Source organism: Herpailurus yagouaroundi, unplaced genomic scaffold, assembly GCF_014898765.1.
Source record: "Herpailurus yagouaroundi ecotype Mexico unplaced genomic scaffold, PumYag 142, whole genome shotgun sequence".
Classification (NCBI taxonomy): domain Eukaryota; kingdom Metazoa; phylum Chordata; class Mammalia; order Carnivora; family Felidae; genus Herpailurus; species Herpailurus yagouaroundi.
Window position 1 is genome coordinate 26,005,359 of NW_024412397.1, and position 19,358 is coordinate 26,024,716.

A 19,358-nucleotide genomic window follows, 5' to 3' on the forward strand; every position below is an offset into this window, starting at 1 on the left:
AGAAAAATTGTAAAAGGCAGATGCAGCTATTAAAAAAAGCAAAGCAGCCTGGATATACCTTGATAATCCCTGAGGGTAACTCAGTATTACAGTCCGGTCTACTAATTAGTGTTGTCGAAATGACCCTGAGTCATCAACAAAGGGTGAAATACACAGAGCCCCTGTTCGAGAACTCGGATGCGTATGATCCCTCGCGGAAGGTTTTCCACCGAAAAAAATTGTTGAGAACGGTTTTCTGTTAAAAGACGTAAGTTACACTAAGGACACCTCCATTCGGGATACTGCTGGGCACCTGGGGTAGGGAGGGCCAGCCCTGTATGAAAATCAGAACCCAGGAATCCTGATTGAGTCCCCGTTCCCCATTAAGGTGCCTGCATAATTGCTTGGTTTTCCATTTCTCTCGCCTTTAATCTGTTCTGCCTGTCTAAGGAAGGAGCCTCCAACAACTCCTGTTTTCCCCTGTATTGAACCCCAGCTCTACTCACTGGGGACTCAGCCTGGTCACCGCTCCTACCGTTTACCCCAGGCTCCTCACAGACCTGGCCTCTCATTCCCCGGCACGTCTGAGACCTCTCCTGCCTGCCCACCGCGACTCCCTGCCTTCCAGAGGTCCTCCGCCGACATGGTTGTCCCTGCCCGTGCGTGGCTTTACCTATCACCCGCCTGACCCCACATGGCACTTGCTTACACACAGCGAGCCCACCCTGAGGCCGAGCCCTTGTGCTGGGTCGGCCACCCATCTGATGCGGGCCCCTCCCTGCCCAGGGATTAATGACTTCATCACTGGAGCACCCAGCTCTGTGCACTCGTCCCCTGCACCTCACGGTCCCTCCTTTACAGGCCCGCGTCCTCTGCCAGCCAGCCCCCACTGCCTGATCCCCATCGTGTCCCCATCCCCAGCACAGACCTGGCACACAGGGGGTGCACAGAAGAGGGTTGTCCTAAGTGCTTGTCTAGAATGCCGGCACTGGGCGCAGGGTAGGGTTGTGGGGGGTGGGACCTTTTCTGTGTCTCTGTCTTGCACCCAGCAGGCACTCAGGGTCAGCTAATGGATGCTTGGTGGGGGGTGGGGAGTGCGGATTATGTGTGGGTGACACATCAGCTCATTTGTCAGTGTGTCCGGGGGCGGGGGGCAAAGCCACCCCAACCCCACCCCACCCCCAATGCTGGCAGATCCCAGTGGGAGAGTGGACACAACTTTCAGGCATATCCAGTACCCGAAAGAGCCCCACGCAGCCAGTGAGACAGGAGAACCTGGTGGCCAAGAGGGAAGAGAGCTGTCATCTGGGAGGCGCTCAGAGGACACGCACGCTTTATCCAAATCTCCCGCGAAGACGAGGAGGTAAATAGTAATATCTCCCCATTTCAGTAGAGGAAACGAAGCCTCAGAGACACTAAGCGACTTGTCAGCCTCACCACACGCTTTTGGAAGAGACTGCCTGCAGTTCTCAGTGGGGGACGCTGAGGTTCGGGGTTTGGAGTCACCAGCAAGGGCTTGGAGGCAGAGGGGACCCTGTTAGAGTCCTCTGCCTAGAGGTGTGAGCTGGGGCCAGTTAGCCTCCCCAGTGTCTGTGAAGTGCCGCTTGCACCTCCCAGGTCTGGTGGGATGCCGGCGAGGGCCCAGTCGGATGCCTGTTAGCTGCTACCATTGTGACCTTTCCCCCTCAGGGCCTCAGCGTGCTCTGTGGCGCAGAGGAGGGGTTCCTCCTGCACTTTTGGGGGGGGGTAGGCCGTGGCTCCCGTGGGAACCTTCGTGCGGGGGCTCGTTCCTGCGTGTGGGCCCCCAGCCATTCCCTGCCGCACCACCGGCTGGACCCCATACCGTCCTTGAATCAGGGTGTCTGCTGTCCCCTCTCAGTGTCCAGCCCCCCATGCCTTCTCCCCCGAGATGGCGCATCAGAGCTGTGAGGACAGGTGCGTCCCCCTCCCTGCCACCGCCGCACGTTCTCAGGCAGCACCCGGAGCTCCTGCAGCCTCTCCTTGCTCACGGAGCACCTGCTCCCCTCACCTTCCCGGCCTGCTGACCATCCTTGGCCAGGAGACTCATGACATTGAGTTCCCAAAGGGGAGCCCGGTATCCCTGGGGCAGCTTCAGCAGGGAAAGCCGAGCAAGCCGTCTGTCCCCTCCAGACCCGAGTCTGGTTTTAGCACAGCTCTCCTGGGGGGCGTCTTCTCCCCAGCAAGGGTCAGGTAGGGACCCCTGCTCACGTCAGGCATCGAGAGCCACAGATGGGTCTCCCGGACGGACCCCACGAGCCCAGCTGTGTCTCAAGGTGAGGGTCAGAAACCTGGAAGCACAGCTTCCCTGTCCCTGTGGCCCAGTCTTAGCATCACTGGGAGAGGTGAAGACACAAGTCCTGCAGAGTCCTCTCTGAGACTGCAGTTTCCACGATGTTCCCATCCTAGCAGCTGACTGGGCAAGCGGGGGGTGGGGACGGGGAGTGCGACTCATGGGAGGAAGCCCGCTGCCCAGGTGGCTGGGTCTGATTGACCGGGACCGCAGAGCATTCTGGAATGGCAGCCGAGTCTTCCCTCGGCGGTCCCGTGCAGCCCCTGCCCTGACGAATCAGGCCTCTGCAAGGGCAGCCCCTCCTGCGGTCACGGCCAGAGGCCCTCCTGGGTGTCTGGCTGAGCCACGGGCTTCTGTGACCGGGCACCCCCAGCCGCCCGGGGCCGTTTGCCTTCCCAGATTCCTCTTTCCGGTCTGCCCACACCTTTCCCCTCCCCAGCTAAGCAGTCCCCTGAGGGAGGAGGGCCTCACCTGAGCAGAAGGCCAGCGTGTGGCCTCCCCAGCTGGGGACCATCAGCTCGTTCGTGGCATGTGGCGGGCCTCCCATCAGCCCCGTTCCCAGGTGGCAGGGCCAGAACCCTGTCACCTCCTCGGGAAGACACCCCGTTTCTAGCCCCGGGACTCGGGACCCTCATGCCTCTGCTTCCCAGCCCTCGTTGCAGAGGCCAAGCGGCCGGGGGGACTCGGAAACTGCAGCACAAAACACACAAGTCACGTACACACACCCGTCCCCCGCGTGCACCTCGCACGTGCACACACACGCCCCCACGCCCCAGAAAATCTCACGCGCGGTGCGCAGCTTGTGTCCTACCCACGGGCCCAGCTGAGGGGGTGTGTGGCAGCTCACGAGTCCCGGCCGGGACCCGTGACCCTCGGGGGGGGGAAGGGCATCTTCTCCTTCACACAAAGGCCCCGGCTCTGCTCGCCGTGGCTCTGGCCACAACACAGGAGAGTCCCCCACCCCCGGGCCTCTCTGGACTGTTAGACCTCAGGACCCCAAGGCCAGCCCCAGCCCCCCCCCCCACTGGACGTCCCCGTCCCACGTGGGGTCCCCTTACCGCTCTCCTGCTCTGGTAGCTTAGCCCTTCCGTCCCCAAGCCCTTCTGTCACTTACTACCTGGACCTCACTGTTAACAGTTCACCCACCTGTCCCCCCACATGCTTGCTTGGACCTGCTTGGGCCAGGCCCCGGGCTGAGTGCTTGAGATAGATGCACAGGGGATGAGGTCAAGCTCATGGTCAGCGTGCACCGGCCATCTACACGCCAGTGGTCACACATAGTGAGCAGAGCTGTCGTAGGAACGTCCCTAGAAGCTGTGGGACCCCAGCGGGGGAGAGTCAGTAAGGGAGAACTTCCTGGAAGAAGTAACACTAAGGGAAGGTGCATGATTGTACCTCCAACCACTGTCCAAGGTCCAGAGACTGGGCTTGACTCCCCTGCCAGCCAGCCAAGGTCATCCAAACCCCAACCCATCTGTAGATCCATCGGGAAGAGCAGTCGACATCAGTGTTGTTAGTCTCTGAGGTTTCAAGCTTGCAATAATTAGTCACCCAGAGTTGCCTGGCGATAGTTAATGGACACAGATGCTGAGCACCATTTCCTCTCCCCCTGACATGCTTCCGGAGTTACTGTCCCTCCTCAGCCCCCCGAACTTCTCCTTTTCCTCTGAGCCAAGCCCAAGGCAGGATCCACCCCTCGCCCTGGTCAGGTGGGAAAGGCCACGATTCCATGCCAGGCCGTGAACCTCTCTCCCATCCATTTGTTTACCCTCGAGGGCCGCGTCCCTCTATGTCCTGCTGGATCACCACCGGGCCCCAGATCCCTGGCCCGAGCCCCTGTTTGTCCCTGGGGACTGGTGCGTCTGTCCATCTGGGCTGAGCACGTAGCAGGGCAAGGGGACTCGGGCACAAAGGTGGCCAGGATCCTGGATCCTCAGCCTGGTCCCCATACATGCCCACCAGATGGTTCTCAGGGTGAGGAAGGCAGCATTGCCAGGCATGACTTTTGTGCCTACCGGTCACATGACATGGCTTTGTCACTCTGCTTTGCTGAGCCTGTTTCTCCCACCTTTAAAATGGAGTCAAAAGGGCGCCTGGGCGGCTCAGTCAGTTAAGCAGCCGCCTCTTCATTTCCGCCCAGGCCATGAGCTCAAGGTTCCTGCGATCGAGCTCCGCATTGGGCTCCGTGCTGACCACACAGAGCCTGCTTGGGATTCTCTCTCTCTGACCCTCCCCCACCTTGCACTCTCTCTCTCAAAATAAATAAATAAACATTAAACAACAATTTTTTTAATGTTTATTTATTTTTGAGACAGAGAGAGAGAGAGAGAGAGAGACAGATTATGAGCAGGGGAGGGGCAGAGAGAAAGGGAGATACAGAATCCGAAGCAGGCTCCAGGCTCCAAGCCGTCAGCACAGGGCCCGACGTGGGGCTCAAACTCACAAACCGTGACATCGTGACCCGAGCCGAAGTCCGACGCTTAACCGACTGAGCCACCCAGGCGCCCCAAATAAATAAGCATTAAAAAAAATGGAGTCAAAAATGTCTGTCATTTGGTAGAGCTATTATGAGGATCAGACAAGAATGTGTATTTGAAAACATGTATGGGGACCAGGCTGAGGATCCAGGATCCTGGCCACCTTTGTGCCCGAGTCCCCTTGCCCAGCTATGTGCCCAGCCCCGGCGGACACACCATTCAGCCATAATGGTTCTCTAAGCCTCGGTGTCCTCAGATGTAAAACGAGCAGAAAGAATTTATTTATTTCCTTTCCAGGGCTCCGGTGAGCCCGTATGAGGGTATGTGTAGGACAGTGCTGTGGACAGGAGCAAGTGCTGGGTGACGCTTGGATTCTCTGGGCCAGTCTCCTGGGTCAGGCACACGCAGCTGCTCGCGATGCGCTCCGGGCTGTGTGCCCAGCAGCCCATCTGGGGCAGAAGACGCACCATCGCATCCGCTTCCCAACAACTTGCCTGGAAGACTGCAGCGTGAGCTTCCCCGCCGGCCCCCTCCAGCCACCGTCCTCTGCCCTGCTCGCCCCGAGTTCAGCTGGGTGGCAGGGAAAGGTGAGACTCCTCCCTCAGGGACCATGTCCTCCCAGGGCCGATGCACGCATTAGGCACGGAAGCGAGGGCACCTGATACTTTCAGGGGCCCACAAAATATTTTAAGATCAGAATTCAGGGGCACCTGGGTGGCCGAGTTGGATAAGCATCCGAATTCGCTCAGGTCACGATCTCACAGTTCACGAGTTCGAGCCCCACGCCCGGGCTCTGTGCTGATGGCTCAGAGCCTGGAGCCTGCTTCTGATGCTGTGTCTCCCTCTCTCTCTGCTCCTCCCCCACTCACACTCTGTCTCTCTCAAAGATAAATAAACATGAAAAGAAGTTAAAAGAAAGCGGACTGTTCCTACGAAAGCTTGCTTTAGCTGCAACGGCATAAAGTGAAGAAGCGATCAGCACTCATTTATATGGAGAATGTTTGAGCCTTCCTAGACACCGCCCCCACCCCCCAAACAAGCTTTTCAGAGAGCTTAGGACACATCTTGTTAAGGGATGCGTAAAATCAATCGGGATAAGACACAGATGCTCACAGACACGGTTCAAAGCTCTGGCGGTTGATGTTGAGATGCTGGGCGTGTTTCGAGAAGGAGGAGCCGGACAGCCCCACTCTCGCGGCTGGGGGTGGGGGGCACCTCCATCCTGGCTCAACGCTGAAGGCCGTTTTCACTTTTTGCTCGTTTTCACAACCTCGAAAATCGTCTTCAGGTTTCCTTAGGTTAGGGAAAACCGGTACTGACGGAGGTCCTTCGTAAAGCGAAGTGGTCCGTGCAAACTTCCGGAAGCGGGTGGGACCTGTACCGCGGATGGAGGTGAGGAATGAGGCGTCATCGCCTGCTGTTCCTAGACATTCAATCTGCATGCCTGTAACAGCTCTTCATGGTTATGTTTGTGCTACATTCCTGGACTATGGATGGCGGCCTTCAATACCTTTTCTCCCACTCAGCACATAGCACATGTGCAAGTGAGTAAGTGAGAGGGGCTCCCTAAGGCCAGAATTTGGAAACTGTGGTATATACGGTGTCCTCTTCCAGTGCATAGTTTGAGAAGTTGGCAGGCGATCCGGGTATCGACTCCACGCCTCGTAAGCGTCCCTCACCTCCCACCCACCTTGAGAGCCCCTGATGTGCTGTCAGTCCAAGGGGACAGTTGGCACATATTCCAATGGATGCTTTTACATAACAGCGTGAACTTTGCCGCATGGCTTGGTCTCCCCACCCCACCCAAATCCCTTGATTTGAGGCATTTCATCATGTGCCTTCTTCCCACTGACGCAGAGGGGAGCCTCCGTCTGCTGCCCGTGTAGTCCCAGCAGGCCGCTGACTGCTCTGACTGGTGTTACTGGCGGCTCCCTGGGGCCGCGCTCCGCAGCAGTCAGCTCAGAGGCTGCTGAGGACATGCTCGCCTTCTGGGCTCGGGAAAGGGGCCCCTGGCGCTCCCGCGGACTGGCCCTTGGCTGTCGGTCAGTCGTGTCACCTCTCTGAGCCTTAGCCTTCTCATCTGTAAAATGGGGATCAAAAATACCCACTTTATTGAACCACCTGAAACAGTGTATGGAAGGCCCCAAAGGCCCTGGGAGCTGTGGGGAAGACAGACTGTTAATACTGAGGCATAGTCGCTTCTTCCCTCCCAATCTCTTCTCCTGCCCTTTACCTTGGCGTGTAAAAGGCCCTTCCCAGTCGCGCATGTGGGTGTGTGTGCATACGTTCTAGCTTATTCATCCTAAATGGTCTTCTTCTCAGACCCCCACTCCTACAGACCCCAGTATAAACGTAACCTACCCTCAGGAGGACGCACGGCACGTATCCGCAGAGATGGTGGTGAAATGCAAGACTGACACATTTATTATTTAGATGATGGGTTTCACAGTTTTCAATAACTTAGAAGCTTCTGGAATCAGGATTAAGTCACGCCAGAAAAATCTGCTCTCCCTTTTTGTGACTAGTGTTTGGTAAGAGGTCCCCACTCTCTCTCCCACCTTCAAACACCTTTCGCTTTGATCTCCGTTTTCTGCTTCTACACGTTTGCATTTTTATAAATACTTTGGTTTGACGAATATCTCCATTGTTTAATTAAAATGTCATCTCCCCCCACCGATCTGTGCACTTCTGGCCGTCCCTGCACAGTGTCATGTGACTCAGTAATAGTCAGTGACCCATCTCAACAAGCCGTCACCAGGCTTCTGGGCTGGGCTGGCCACCATCTTGACCAGGCCAGGGACACAGGAAGGGGGTGGATGCGCTTGTCGCTGCCCTGAGGAGGTGAAAGGCTGGCAAGTTCTAGCCAGCGAGAACCCCCGAGGGGGATCTGTTACCAGGAGGCAGTGTCCCCAGCGTCTTGCCATCAGAGGGATTGTGCAAAACAAGGGACATATCGTCACAGGAAAATAAATCACTGGGCCCCTTTGAGGAAAGACTGGTTTCACCCACTGGGACTGGACAGCCACTTGCTGCTGACTTTTAGAAGCTTCTGGGCCCAAGCGTCAGTCTTTCTGAAATAAGTCAAATGCTCCAGTGATATTTCTAAGGAAGGAGTGGGTTTGGGGCGTGGGGTGGCCGGACGTGCAGCAGACCAAACCCTTAGTGCAAAAGCTATTTTCTGCAGGACCGGCCTAATCCTATGACTTTGGATAGGCCACGGATCCCAGCCTGGGGGGGATGGGGGGGGGCACAAGTGCCCTCCAGCCACATTCTCCGAACCACTCCTTCACAGCCTTCCCCGGGCCCCAGACCGTGCCCCAGCTCTCCAAGATGGCCAAACTGTGGGAAATGTTCTCATTAGCTCGTCGCCCGGGCAGGGGCTCATTGGCGGTCCCGGCCGGCACCAGTGGAGGCCACAGAAGCCTTTGGGAAAGATTTCCTCTGCCGAACACACAGAGAACACAGATTCAGGGCATTTTTGGTTTTTGGTGTTTATTTTTTAAACCCACTTGTAGTCTGGGTTCAGCTGGAAAGCAGGACATACTGAGGGAGGGAAAGTGGTCGCGTGAGCAGGATTCTACTGCAGCTTTGGCGGGAAGCCCCAGGCCCCTGCTCCAGGGAGGTAGGTCCTATTGCCAGGCTCCCAGCTGGCTCAGGCGAGGTGGGCAGCCCTCTACGCCAGTGTCCCGAGCAGAGGAGAGCTGTCTTCTCTCTGATCTGCATCCTTAAAGGCCCAGGCAGAGGTCCCAACAGAGCGCCAGCAGCTGAGGGACAGGACTCCACGGGCAGGCCCTGAGAGCACTGGCCGGGTTCTGATGCCAGATAAGGGACTGGAACGTGGCGTCTGGGGGCGGCCCCGTGGGGCTGCTCCTCACGGCGGCCCGGCTGTCTGGGTCCCCGCCCCTGCAGCTGCCCAGGGCGCGATCAGGGGTACATTTCCCACACCCCCCCCTCCCCGTCCCTCAGAGAAAATAAAATAAAATAAAAATTAGAATAAATACCGACTCGGCCAACATTTACATTTACATGGATGGACAGGGCGATCCCTAAACCTTAAAGGTTTACAGACTGATTAAGGAAGGACGAACAGACGAGACTGGGTGTGGGGTAAGCATTCCCCACGGAGGATGGTGGGGCCCCCACCTTATCCAGGGGAGATTAGGAGCCTTCTTGGGGTTGCGGTCCCAGCGCTGAGGCAAAGCCACAAGGCCGAGGGGAGCAGGGCTGTGGTGAGCAGGCTGGCCGCCCCGGAGTAAAACAATGGCTATCTGGTCTTGACTGGCAGGGGGGACAGACCGAGACAGGATCAACATCAGATGGCCGGACTTCGCCTCTTCGCTGCGCCAAGAAAGCCGCGGGCGAGTAGGGAAAACAACACGAGCCTTAGAAATGCAATATCCAGTTTTGCCTCCCACCAAATACATTCAGAGGCCAACTTGGATATGGCCTTCCTCACTCAGCCCGAGGGGGGGGGGGTCTGGCCTAGGGAGAGGCTAGGGGGTCTGTGGGGAACCCACTTCTGCCCCCAGCTCCTGTCTGAGTAGTCTCCCACGGGAAGCTGCTTCAGAGTCACAGATTTTACGTTTCACTCTTATTCCCTTAAAAAAAAAAGTTTGTTTTTTTTTTTTTTAAACGTTTTCCTTCCATGTCTCAAAGAGTAGCAGCAACCTGCATTTAGAAAAACAGCTTAAACTGTTATTTGGATTGGCCAGGAAGCACTTTCAAGCAATGGAGATAAACTAGGCAAACCATACGTCTGGAGCCACCGTGACACGACACGTAATTAAAAATATATTTATATATGTATACATATTTATATCTTACTTCTTCATACTCTGGTCCTAACAGTCAAGGAGGGGTGGCCCTGAGGCAAGACCACCAAGGAGGCCGTTAGGAGGAAGAGGCATTGGGTCCATGGCGCCCGCGATGTCACGGGTCTCAGCTTTCCTGGGAACATCAGTCCCTGCATGCACGGTGTCTGGGGCCCCTTCGTGAAGCTTGCTCTCTGCCCCGTGGAAAGAGCAGGAGACCCCGTTCCCCTGGGCCACTCTCTTCCTCTGGGGCCCTGCTTCGTTCTCAGCAGATGCGCTCGCAAACACACACGCGCGCGCGCGCGCACACACACGCACACTGTGCACTCCGGGGGCGCTAGCCCATTTCAGCCCAGACACAGCTCTACGAGGCCTTCCAGGGAGCGGCTGCGCGCCCTGCTGGGGCTGCCTGACTCCTCGAGACCACGATTTCCCCGGTGCCCTCTCTGAGCCCCCTAACTTCAGTCTAGCTCTTCCCTCAGGGCCTCCCATGGGGCCCCTGGCGTCCGGGGCCCCAGGTTGGGCTGAAGGAGCCCACTGAGAAGGAAAGGCAGCGAGGAGAAGCTTGAAGAGGGGAGGAGGCAAAGGCCAGGGGCAGAGGCAGCACGGGCCTCTTGGAGGCTACTGACCCATTCCAGGTAAACCTGTGCCCCCCGACATGTGTCTCCAACACGCTCTTCCTTGGGATTGGCAAAGGCTCCCATCCCGGGGCTGAAGGTCAGGTTGCAGCAGGTGGAGAAAGCCAGGGAGTACTGGGGGACCTGCCTGCTCCTCCAGACTTGGAGTCCACAAAGGGAAACCTCCAACCCTCACCCCCTGGCCAGCCTGAGCGGACCAGGCAGCCAGGGCCCTCCAGTGACACAGGGAGTGACCAGCCTCAGTAAAGGGAGCTGCTGGGCTCTGAAGTCATTTTATGGGGGTTTATCAAAGTATGGGCTCCAGACCCCAGAGATGGGGCTGTGAGGATGCCGTGACAACCCAGAAGCCAGCCTCCTAGAGCCCGACCCGCATCCTCCTCCAACAGAGAGGGGGCTCTTCCCAGGACCTGGCCCTTTCAAGAACCCCCAGCCCTGTTCCCAGCCTGGAAAGATCTGTCTGGCGGCCTCACCTAGTCACCCGACCGTTACGTTCAAGACTCAATGAACGCACCGTTCCCCACAGCTCAGGGGCTACAGTGCCCAGAGCCCTCCCGGAGCGCAGAGACCTTGGCTGTGGGGAGGCCTGGGCTGCTGGGTCCTGCCTGTGATGAGGCCGGGGCAGCAGCACAGCCCATTTAGCCAGACGCCGAGTCCTGGGGAGCCAGGCAGTCCCCAACGGCCACATGCCCCCCCACTAAGCTTGGGACGAGACCCGTGTGTGGCGCGGGCAACATCACCTAGCATTTTGGCTTTAATTTGCCAGCCTCCTTCGGTGCCCCATTCACCACCAGGCCCCCGGGCCAGGATACACACTCCCGGGGGCCTGCGACAGTATCGGCCCATTGACACAGCACAGCTAGAATGAGAGAACAGAGGTACTGGAAGCCAAGGGCTGAGGACACAGGGTTCCAGCAGGACCCCCGCCGGGGCAGAAGTTTCCAATTACCCTAATTGGCTACTGGCAAGCTGTCTGTGGCTAGAATCCTTCCAGAGGGAGCCGGGTTTGATCTTCCACTAATCAGGGGGTCCTCGTGGCGCTGACTGTGTGATCACATCTCGGGCTCTTTTCATTGAGAGAGGAGACTTCAAAGCAGCTGACTTTTGAAAATAAAACAATAAAACACAAGAGTACAAGTAGAATCGCCAACTCCAGCTCCCCTCCCTGCTCCCCGCCCCCTGGCCCCCCCACCCTGAGGCTTGGGGGCCAAAAGGAGGACCTGGAAGTGGGGAGGGGGCAGCGTGAAGGTTAGGGGAGAAGCCTCCGTCCCCCAGCCCCCCCCAGCTCGACCGTGGCGGACAAAGGCCGTCAATTACGGGCGGCTGGTGGGGACCCTGCCCGCCTTTGTCCTCCCGGACATCTGCTCTCTGTCGCCTGCTTGGCAGCAGTTGGCGACTGCGGCTGACAGCAGGAACAATGCAAGCCCGTCTCCGACCCACTTTTTCAGCCTTCTGAGGTCCTTTCTGACCCAAGCGGTACCCCGGCGTGCGGAGCTGCCAGGGCCTCAGCGGAGTCACAGAGATGAAACCCCTCGCACAAAGCCCTGCGGGGGACGCGTTTGATGGGAGGGGGCGGGGAGGAGCGGGAGTGGGGAGGGGCGATCAGGGCCACCATGAGAAAGAAACATGCTTCCCTTATTGGTGTGAACTGCCACATGCTTGGGGCTGGGGGGGCTCAGATGAGGGGCACTCCTTCCCGGTCTGGCTCCAGACTGGCCGCCGGCTCTGCCTGCTTTCCTCCCCATTTCTTTCTCCCGCCAGGGCCACCCCTGTCCTCCCGCCTGTCCATCTGGCCCTGTGTACCAGGGCCCCAGCTGCCCGCGGGCCGCCCGCCAGGCCCCCTGGCTGTCAGGCTGTCAGTTTCTGGATGGTTCTGTTGTAGTACTGCGTGATGGGGGGCGTCAGAGGGTTCCAGCTGTTGGCATGGAGCTCGATGACCTCCAGAAGCAGCGACCGGGTCAGCATGGACTCTGAGGGGCACAGCATCTTGTCGCGGGCGCTGGCCAGGAGCTCGGTCATCATCTCGGGCAGCTGCTCCTCCAGCAGCCGGCCTGTGCTCTGCAGCTGCGGGCAGAGAAGTGGGGCGTTAGGACCGGGCTTGGGCTCCCGAATGGCAAGCTGACCCACCTGGGTTAGAAGGGCTGGGGGCAGGGACAGGAAATCACTGGACTATCCCTCTGGAAGGTGCGGGCCCAGGCATCTGTGCCACAGGGAGAACAGGGAGGCGGGAGGGCAGGAATAGTCAACTGTGAGAGCCCACATTTAATGACCAATCTGCTGCAAGAAGAGGGGTTAGGTTATTGCCTGCTGCCCGGGGCTAAAAAGAGCTCTCACCGGGACCATGCCTCTTCTGTCTTTCACCCAAGAGCTTTCCCTCCTACGGGAAGTCTTCCCCGACTACTGCCCACACCCTCCATGGTTGACCTGCTCCCTTCAAAGGTGATCAGGCTGCAGCGTGTTAATTTTCACTTGCTACGATGTCTCTCTAGAAACGAGAGACCTGCGTGTCTCTGCGCGGAACCTGAGAGCCGGGATGAGGCCTCCTGTTCCTCTCCTTCCTTCTCTCCTGCCCCCAATCCCACCTCCCCTCCCCAGCACTGACCTCTGGCCACCCTTGTGACATGAAGTGTAGGAGGGAAACATCAACTGCGGCAGAAGGCCAGCCAGAGGGCCTGCCCCTGATGATGTTGAAAAGCCCCCACAGGGAAGGAGGAGTCCCAATCTTCTGCATCAGTGCAGCCCCGGCCGTCCCCAAGTCCCATGTAAGGTACCCATTTGGAGCTCCACAAATGGACAGTGTCCCTCATGTAGACCTCAGGCCGTTGTCCAGAGTCGCAGCACTTCTGGCCTCTGAGATCCTTGGGATGCGAGTAGCCTTGGAGGCTGGACAGAAGCCACCTGAGACGCATGCTCACGCAGCCCTGACGTGCCCTGGGGGCTCACGCTGGACGCGCCTGTCCTCACTGTACTCCATTCTAAATGGCTGGGCTGACTTCCCAGGGCAACGTTTGCCCCCGAGGGAGATCCCAGAGGAAGAGTTTCAACGAGTAGTGGCCACATTTTGGGCACAGGAGTGGCACCTCCTAAGGGGGTATTTTGAAGAAGGTGGCTGCCAACATGGGGGGGGGGTTTCAACCCTCAGGCGCCTTCCGCAAACCCCATACCACCAAAGTCAAGGGAGATACTTGGGGGCGGGGGGGGGGTCACATCACTTGGAATTTCTTAAGTCATTTGTGGGGCGTGCCTGGGCAAGAAGAAGGTGGTCTTGGGCACAGAAGCACAGTGGACAAGGCCAGCACGTGGTCCTTCTCTCTAGAGAAGCAGCCGCCTCTCTCTCCAGCTAGTGGTGGGTCGGTCACTCTGTCCACATTTACTCTGGTTGGGGGTTGACAATTCTGGATGCAGGAGTTCACGTCAACTCAGGAAGCCATTCCCCACCAGCCCTGTCTCCACACCTTGGCCGGGGACTTGCGCGTGTGTCCAGTGATCCTCACACAGCCACAACCGGCAGGTGTGAGGGGCACACCAGGTCTGAGGTTGGAGATGCTTACCTCCATCGAGCAGCACAGGACGGCGTCTTCCTTCACATCCTGAGATTGCAAGAGCTGTAGAAGAGAGAGGCAGAGAACGCTACTCAGGGTGTGGCGGGGAAGAGAGCCCACGAAGGTCAGAGGGCAGCAGGAACACGGCGATTTCTCTGGCAGGATTTGAACGGTTGGAGGACCACTGTGGGCATAAAGCCTGGGCGCCCAGGCCAGGTCAGAAGGTTGCGATTAGAGACCATGGCTTGGAAGCAAACACTCTGGGGTCATCAGCTGTAACACCTGGTCAGAGAAAAGCCTCAGAGAAATGCAGTGAGGGTAAAGACTTCCTGATGGGCGAGGGAGGCTCGGCCATGGTCTCAGGCGCTCCTGGGCCCCGGCTAGAGGAAAGCTTCCAGAAATCAAAGTGCTCTTCTGCAAAACCACAGCAGTGTTGACTTACCCAGAGGTTGGAATTGCTTCCTGACCAAGGCCATGGCCAGGCTGCTCAGTGCTGGGACTGGCCACGCCCTTGTCCAGGCTTCCCTTGGCCTCATCTTATTCTCTCTCTCTCTCTCTCTCTCTCAACTGAGATAGAATTCACATAACATCACGGGGCGCCTGGGTGGCTTCTGACTTTGGCTCGGTCCGTGGGTTCGAGCCCCATGTCGGGCTCTGTGCTGACAGCTCAGAGCCTGGAGCCTGCTTCGGATTCTGGGTCACCCTCTCTCTCTGCCCCTCGCCCACTTACTCTCAACCCCATCGACCACTTCTTCCTCCGTCCCCTTCCCCCTTGGTACATCTCCACCGCCATCCCTGCCACATTGATCACCGCATCCGCGGGATGACCCTGCATTTAGATGATCTGCCACGGATGACTTTTCCCTCTGCTGGAACTCTCCATACTCACCCACTCTGCAAGGCCCACAGCACTTCCCAGCTTTCCTTGGAGACTCCTGGATCACCCCCAGCCCATGGTACCCCCCCCCCGCCCTGCTTCTCACTGACTTCTCACCTGACGTCCCCAACCACTTGGCATTTCACACAAGTGAAGCCTGGGAGAGTGCTGTGCTCATCTTGGCCACCTTTAACACCTAGCCTAGATCCTGGCAACCGTTGAGGATTTGCTAAATGTTGGTTGATATGACTCATGCATTGTTTTTTGTTTTGAGTTTATTTATTTATTTTGAAAGAGTACACGGGAGGCGCAGAGAGAGAGAGGGAGAGAGGGAATCCCAAGCAAGCTCCGCACCATCAGTGCAGAGCCCAAGGTGGGGCTCGAACTCATGAACCGTGAGATCACGACCTGAGCCGACATCAGCAGCCAGACTGAGCCACCCAGACACCCCTGGTTTTTGTTTTAAAGGAAAGGTGGAGGGTGGGGAGGGCACCAGAGGAAGGCATTTTTAGGATGAGTATCCTCGTCCCCTGAACCAGAACTGGAGTCAAAGTCCTTGACGCGGGTGTGATGAGTTCAAGCACAGGGGAAGCCACAGGGGGACTATTCCCATCGCTAGCTTGAAATCCAAACTCGACACATCCTCCTTGTCCCTCCCCGTCTCCTCCATCCACCCAGCCCAGGGGTCCCTCTTAGCAAGAGCCACAAGCATTCGCCTCAAGAGGGCTGAAGATTCAGGGCAAGCCTTGCCACGTGCCCAATGAGCGTGCAGGGCATCGAGGCCACAGCAGGCCCGGGCCAGAGGTCAGGGCCAGAGACACCAGGCCTCCTTCCCCTTTGTATCTGTCAGAACTGGGCTTGCGGCCGACACACCGGAATCGTTTTAGGATGAATGGACAGAGAGGTAGTCTTCGACCTGCTCCAATGAAAAGCAGGCGGAGAGCAAGGGACAGTCCAGGGGAGGAAATGGTGCAGGCGGCACAGAGGGACAGGCGTTGAGGCCGCTGGTGAACCTGTTCTACTCATTGCCACGGCTCTGACTCCAGACCCTCGTGCTCCCGTCACCCAGATTCTCGGCCACCACGGACTTGCGGACCTCACTCTCCCCCCTTGTTCAGGACTCTGCCCCAGTGTCACCTCTCCAGCCTGTGTGAAGCCGGCCGGCCCCGCTCACCTCCTGGCTTACTTCTCGCCGCCGCATATCTCACCCGGGACAAGTTGATACTTGTTCGTCTCCCCGCTAGAAGGCAAGCCCCACCAGGGCGGGGCCTCTGATTGGTCCCCACACCCGCACAGCGCCTAGCACACAGGCTGCGACGACAGCCCGAGGGCGGGCGGGCAAGGGCGGATGCGGCGAGGCTCCTCCCCCGAAGGTCACCCGGGTGCACACACTCGGAGAGGCGAGAGTGATGGGCACGTGGGTACCCCGCCCCACACACCCCTCTCGCCGGAGGGGACGCGACACAAAATTATAACCGATGTGGAAACGGAGGCTGGCGCAGGTCTCTAGACGGCAATTTGGTGATCGCTGTCAGAATAAATGGACCCGGATGCACAAACCGCGACAGGGATACGCGGCTTTTGCTTCGCTATCACTACAGTAAAACTACCGTGCACCCACAGGGGGACGGGTTAAATAATTACAATACACAGGCACAGTGGGACAGTCTGAAGCACACAGCTGTCCCTCCCCTTAAGCCAGTGTCTGCTTCCGGAGTTTTCTTGCCTCCCGGAGCTGCAGAGCCCCAAGGGGGAGGCAGGGGAGCCTTCCGCCAAGCCGGTGCCGGTGGACCTTTGTGGGGGGCACACAGGGAAGGGCCTCCCTCAGTTACAGGACCCAGGAGGCTAGAGTGAAGACCAGGAAACGGGTTCTGGAAAAAGCCGGTGGAAGTGATTCACCTTGTAGCAGGTGTACCTAAGGCATGTGGTCCACACCCAACCCAGCTGCTCTGGAGGGAGGCGGGGGGGGGGGGGGGGGATGTTGGGTCCAGGCCCGGGAGGGTCCTGTGGCTGTCTGGAATGGGATCAGCATGGGGATGTGGGACTAGCCCCACTTATCTGCAGGGGACATAGGGACTCATATATATCAGGAGAGCTCTGTAAGGTTTGCTGGGGTTTCTTTCTGAAGGTACTTTGTTCCCTCACAGGTTTTCTGTAGCGCTTATTGGGAAACGATCCTTCAAACATTGTTGGTAGAAATCAGAAGAAAGGTGGGGGGCAATCTGGTGAGAAGGGAACTCTTTGAGATGGAGTGTGTGCTGGCAGCTGGGTGGGGAAAGTGGGGGAGGGGGGCAGAACTGGCAGCTCATGGGAAGAACAAGGTATGCTCTGGAACGCGGGGTGACGCACAGTAGGCGCTCAGTAGTGCTTGTTGTGTGTGTCACGTTGAAATGACCCTGGGAGCATGTTCTGTCCTGAGATTAGCCTCTTAGGGGTTCTAGGGACAAGTGAGGTACCTTTTTTAAAAAATAAAAAAAAATGTGTATTTAGTTTTGAGAGAGAGAGAGAGAGAGACTGAGAGAGCGAGAGCAGGGGAGGGGCAGAGAGAGAGGGAGACACAGAATCCAAAGCAGGTTCCAGGCTCTGAGCTGTCAGCACAGAGCCCGACGCGGACTTGAACTCATGAACCTCAAGATCATGACCTGAGCCGAATTCGGACGCTTAACCGACTGAGTCACCCAGGTGCCCCGGGATGAGTAAGGTGACTTGATGGGAAGTACTAGTAAGCATAAGGGCTGACAAGTACTAGATGTTCTGAAATGTGATTGATTGTCCCTCCGTGTGGCTGTCTGAACGGCTGACAGAACCGCGTGGAAAGTTCTGGCCTGCCCTCTGCTCCCAGATGACAGTTGAGAACTCCAAAGCGGGGTCTGTGTCTTTCTCTCCTGCATCTTTGTGACTGGACTACTCCCTTCCAATCCCTCCTCCCCTCTTCGTGCCCAGACTACCCCCCACACCCTCCCCCTGCCTGGCTGTGTCCCTGGTGGCCTTGGCTCCTGGCTAGCCGGGCAGGGAACAGACTTAGGGAACGGGGGCGGGTAGCGGGGGACTCTGGAGGGTGAGGGTAGCCCCCCTGGGCCCTCAGGCAGAGCTACAGGCGGGTTCTCAACCCCAGAGCCTCTCCTTCAACCTTATCTTCCACTTGCTTGTTTGGGAAAGTCTGTGCGAAGCCAACAATCACATCGTGTGATAGGCCCTCTTGCAAGCGGCTTGCTGGGTTTGCTCAGGGAAGTGGGGGTGGACCGGGGTTGGTCATCACACTTTTCCTTCACAGTTGCAGCGTGCAAGGATACGAAGGGAATCTGCAGGGAGGCTGCAGACCACTTCCTATTCTCCCTGCAAATGCCGTTCTGGGCTCTCATTACCAGCTTTTGAGAGCAGAGTCTCAGAACCCTAGTGCCGAAGGGGCTTTGGACAGCGTCCCTCCCAACCTCCCCAGAAGTCACACTCCGCTGCTCTGTGCGGTATGACAAGAGGCTGGCCTCCTCAACCAGGAGCCCTTGACACAAGTCCACAGGGGCTCCCCGCCGGGACCCCTTTCACTGTCCCTCTTAGAGGCTCTCATGCCTCTGGGTGATCTGTGGTTCCCCCAGAATCTGTCCCTACCTGTCGTTTGCAGGCAGCGGTCCAGGTACAGGATCTTTCCACTCTTTTCTATCTTGGCCAAACTTACCTGTTCTGTGTTCCATATCTTCAGGACTCTGCTTTTTCCCCAGTGACAGCTAGTGTTTGGATAAACAAATCTGCTGGAGTGTTGAGGAGGTCAATGAGCGCTCTTGTTTACGTATGCTCTATCTGGCACCTTCTGGAGACAATGCTTTTTTTTTTTTTTTTTAAGTCCCAGAGGAGTCTCAAGAAGTGTGGCCATCCGAACAGGTACCTGTCCACCCATGTTCACAACAGGCGAGAGGCAGAAGCAACTTGGGGGTCCGTGGAGGGATGGATGGATGAACTACTGCGGTCCATCCGTATGCAATGGAATGTTCTTCAGCCTTAACATGGAAGGAAATGCTGACCCGCGCTGCAACGTGGATGAACCTCGAGGACACTACGCCGAGCGGAAAAGAACAGTCACAAAAGGACAAATCCTGTCTGATTCCACTTCTCTGAGTCAGAAGAGTCAAATTCGTAGAGACAGAAAGTAGAACGGCGGGGTCGGGACGGGCACGAGCGGGGACTGGGGAGCCGGTGTTTCATGGGGACGGCGTTGCAGGTCGGGAAGGAAGACAAAACGTTCTAGAGATGGATGGTGGCGATGTTGCACAACAGTGTGAAGGTGCCTAATGCCGCTTAGTTGTACACTTGAAGACGGCCAGAGTGATCGATGTTGTGTTATGCAAACTTTATCACAATAACAAAATGGTTAAAATAAGTAGAGGCAGGGGCGGGCACTCTTTGGGTGGGCAGGCCGTTCTCAGCCCAGGCAGGACTCTCCGGGAGAAAAGCTGCACCGATGGAGGAGGCAGGCTTGCCCCACGGGGGTGGGGAGTGGGGGTGGGCGGGTGGAAGGCCCTGGAGTGGGTGGGGAGGGGCAGCGCTCTCATCAAAGTCTCTGGCGTAGAAAGGGGTGTGGGCGGGCTGGGGCAGGCAAGCCACCCGCGCCCTCGAACAGCGAAATGTGTTTCTTGGATGAGAATCCAAGGCAATTGTGCGAGCCCACACAGTGTTTGTTCGGAAGCTAATGCATTCCTGTCCTATTGTCTCCGCCGGAGACTTGTGGGCACAC

At 57.6% G+C, this 19,358-nt stretch overlaps 1 protein-coding gene across 7 annotated transcripts in view; it reads right to left on the reverse strand.

Annotated features, from left to right (window-relative positions):
* Positions 1–7,168: 7,168 nt before the first annotated feature.
* Positions 7,169–19,358, reverse strand: part of CTIF (cap binding complex dependent translation initiation factor) — a 299,569-nt gene continuing 287,379 nt past the window's right edge. For all 7 annotated transcript variants that reach the window (XM_040478885.1, XM_040478883.1, XM_040478882.1 and 4 more), the window contains 2 exons: positions 13,765–13,818; positions 7,169–12,277 (listed from right to left, as the gene is read on the reverse strand). In XM_040478885.1, the coding sequence (XP_040334819.1) occupies positions 12,062–12,277; positions 13,765–13,818 (270 nt within the window). In that variant the 3' untranslated portion in view covers positions 7,169–12,061. The remainder of the gene's footprint in view (positions 12,278–13,764; positions 13,819–19,358) is intronic.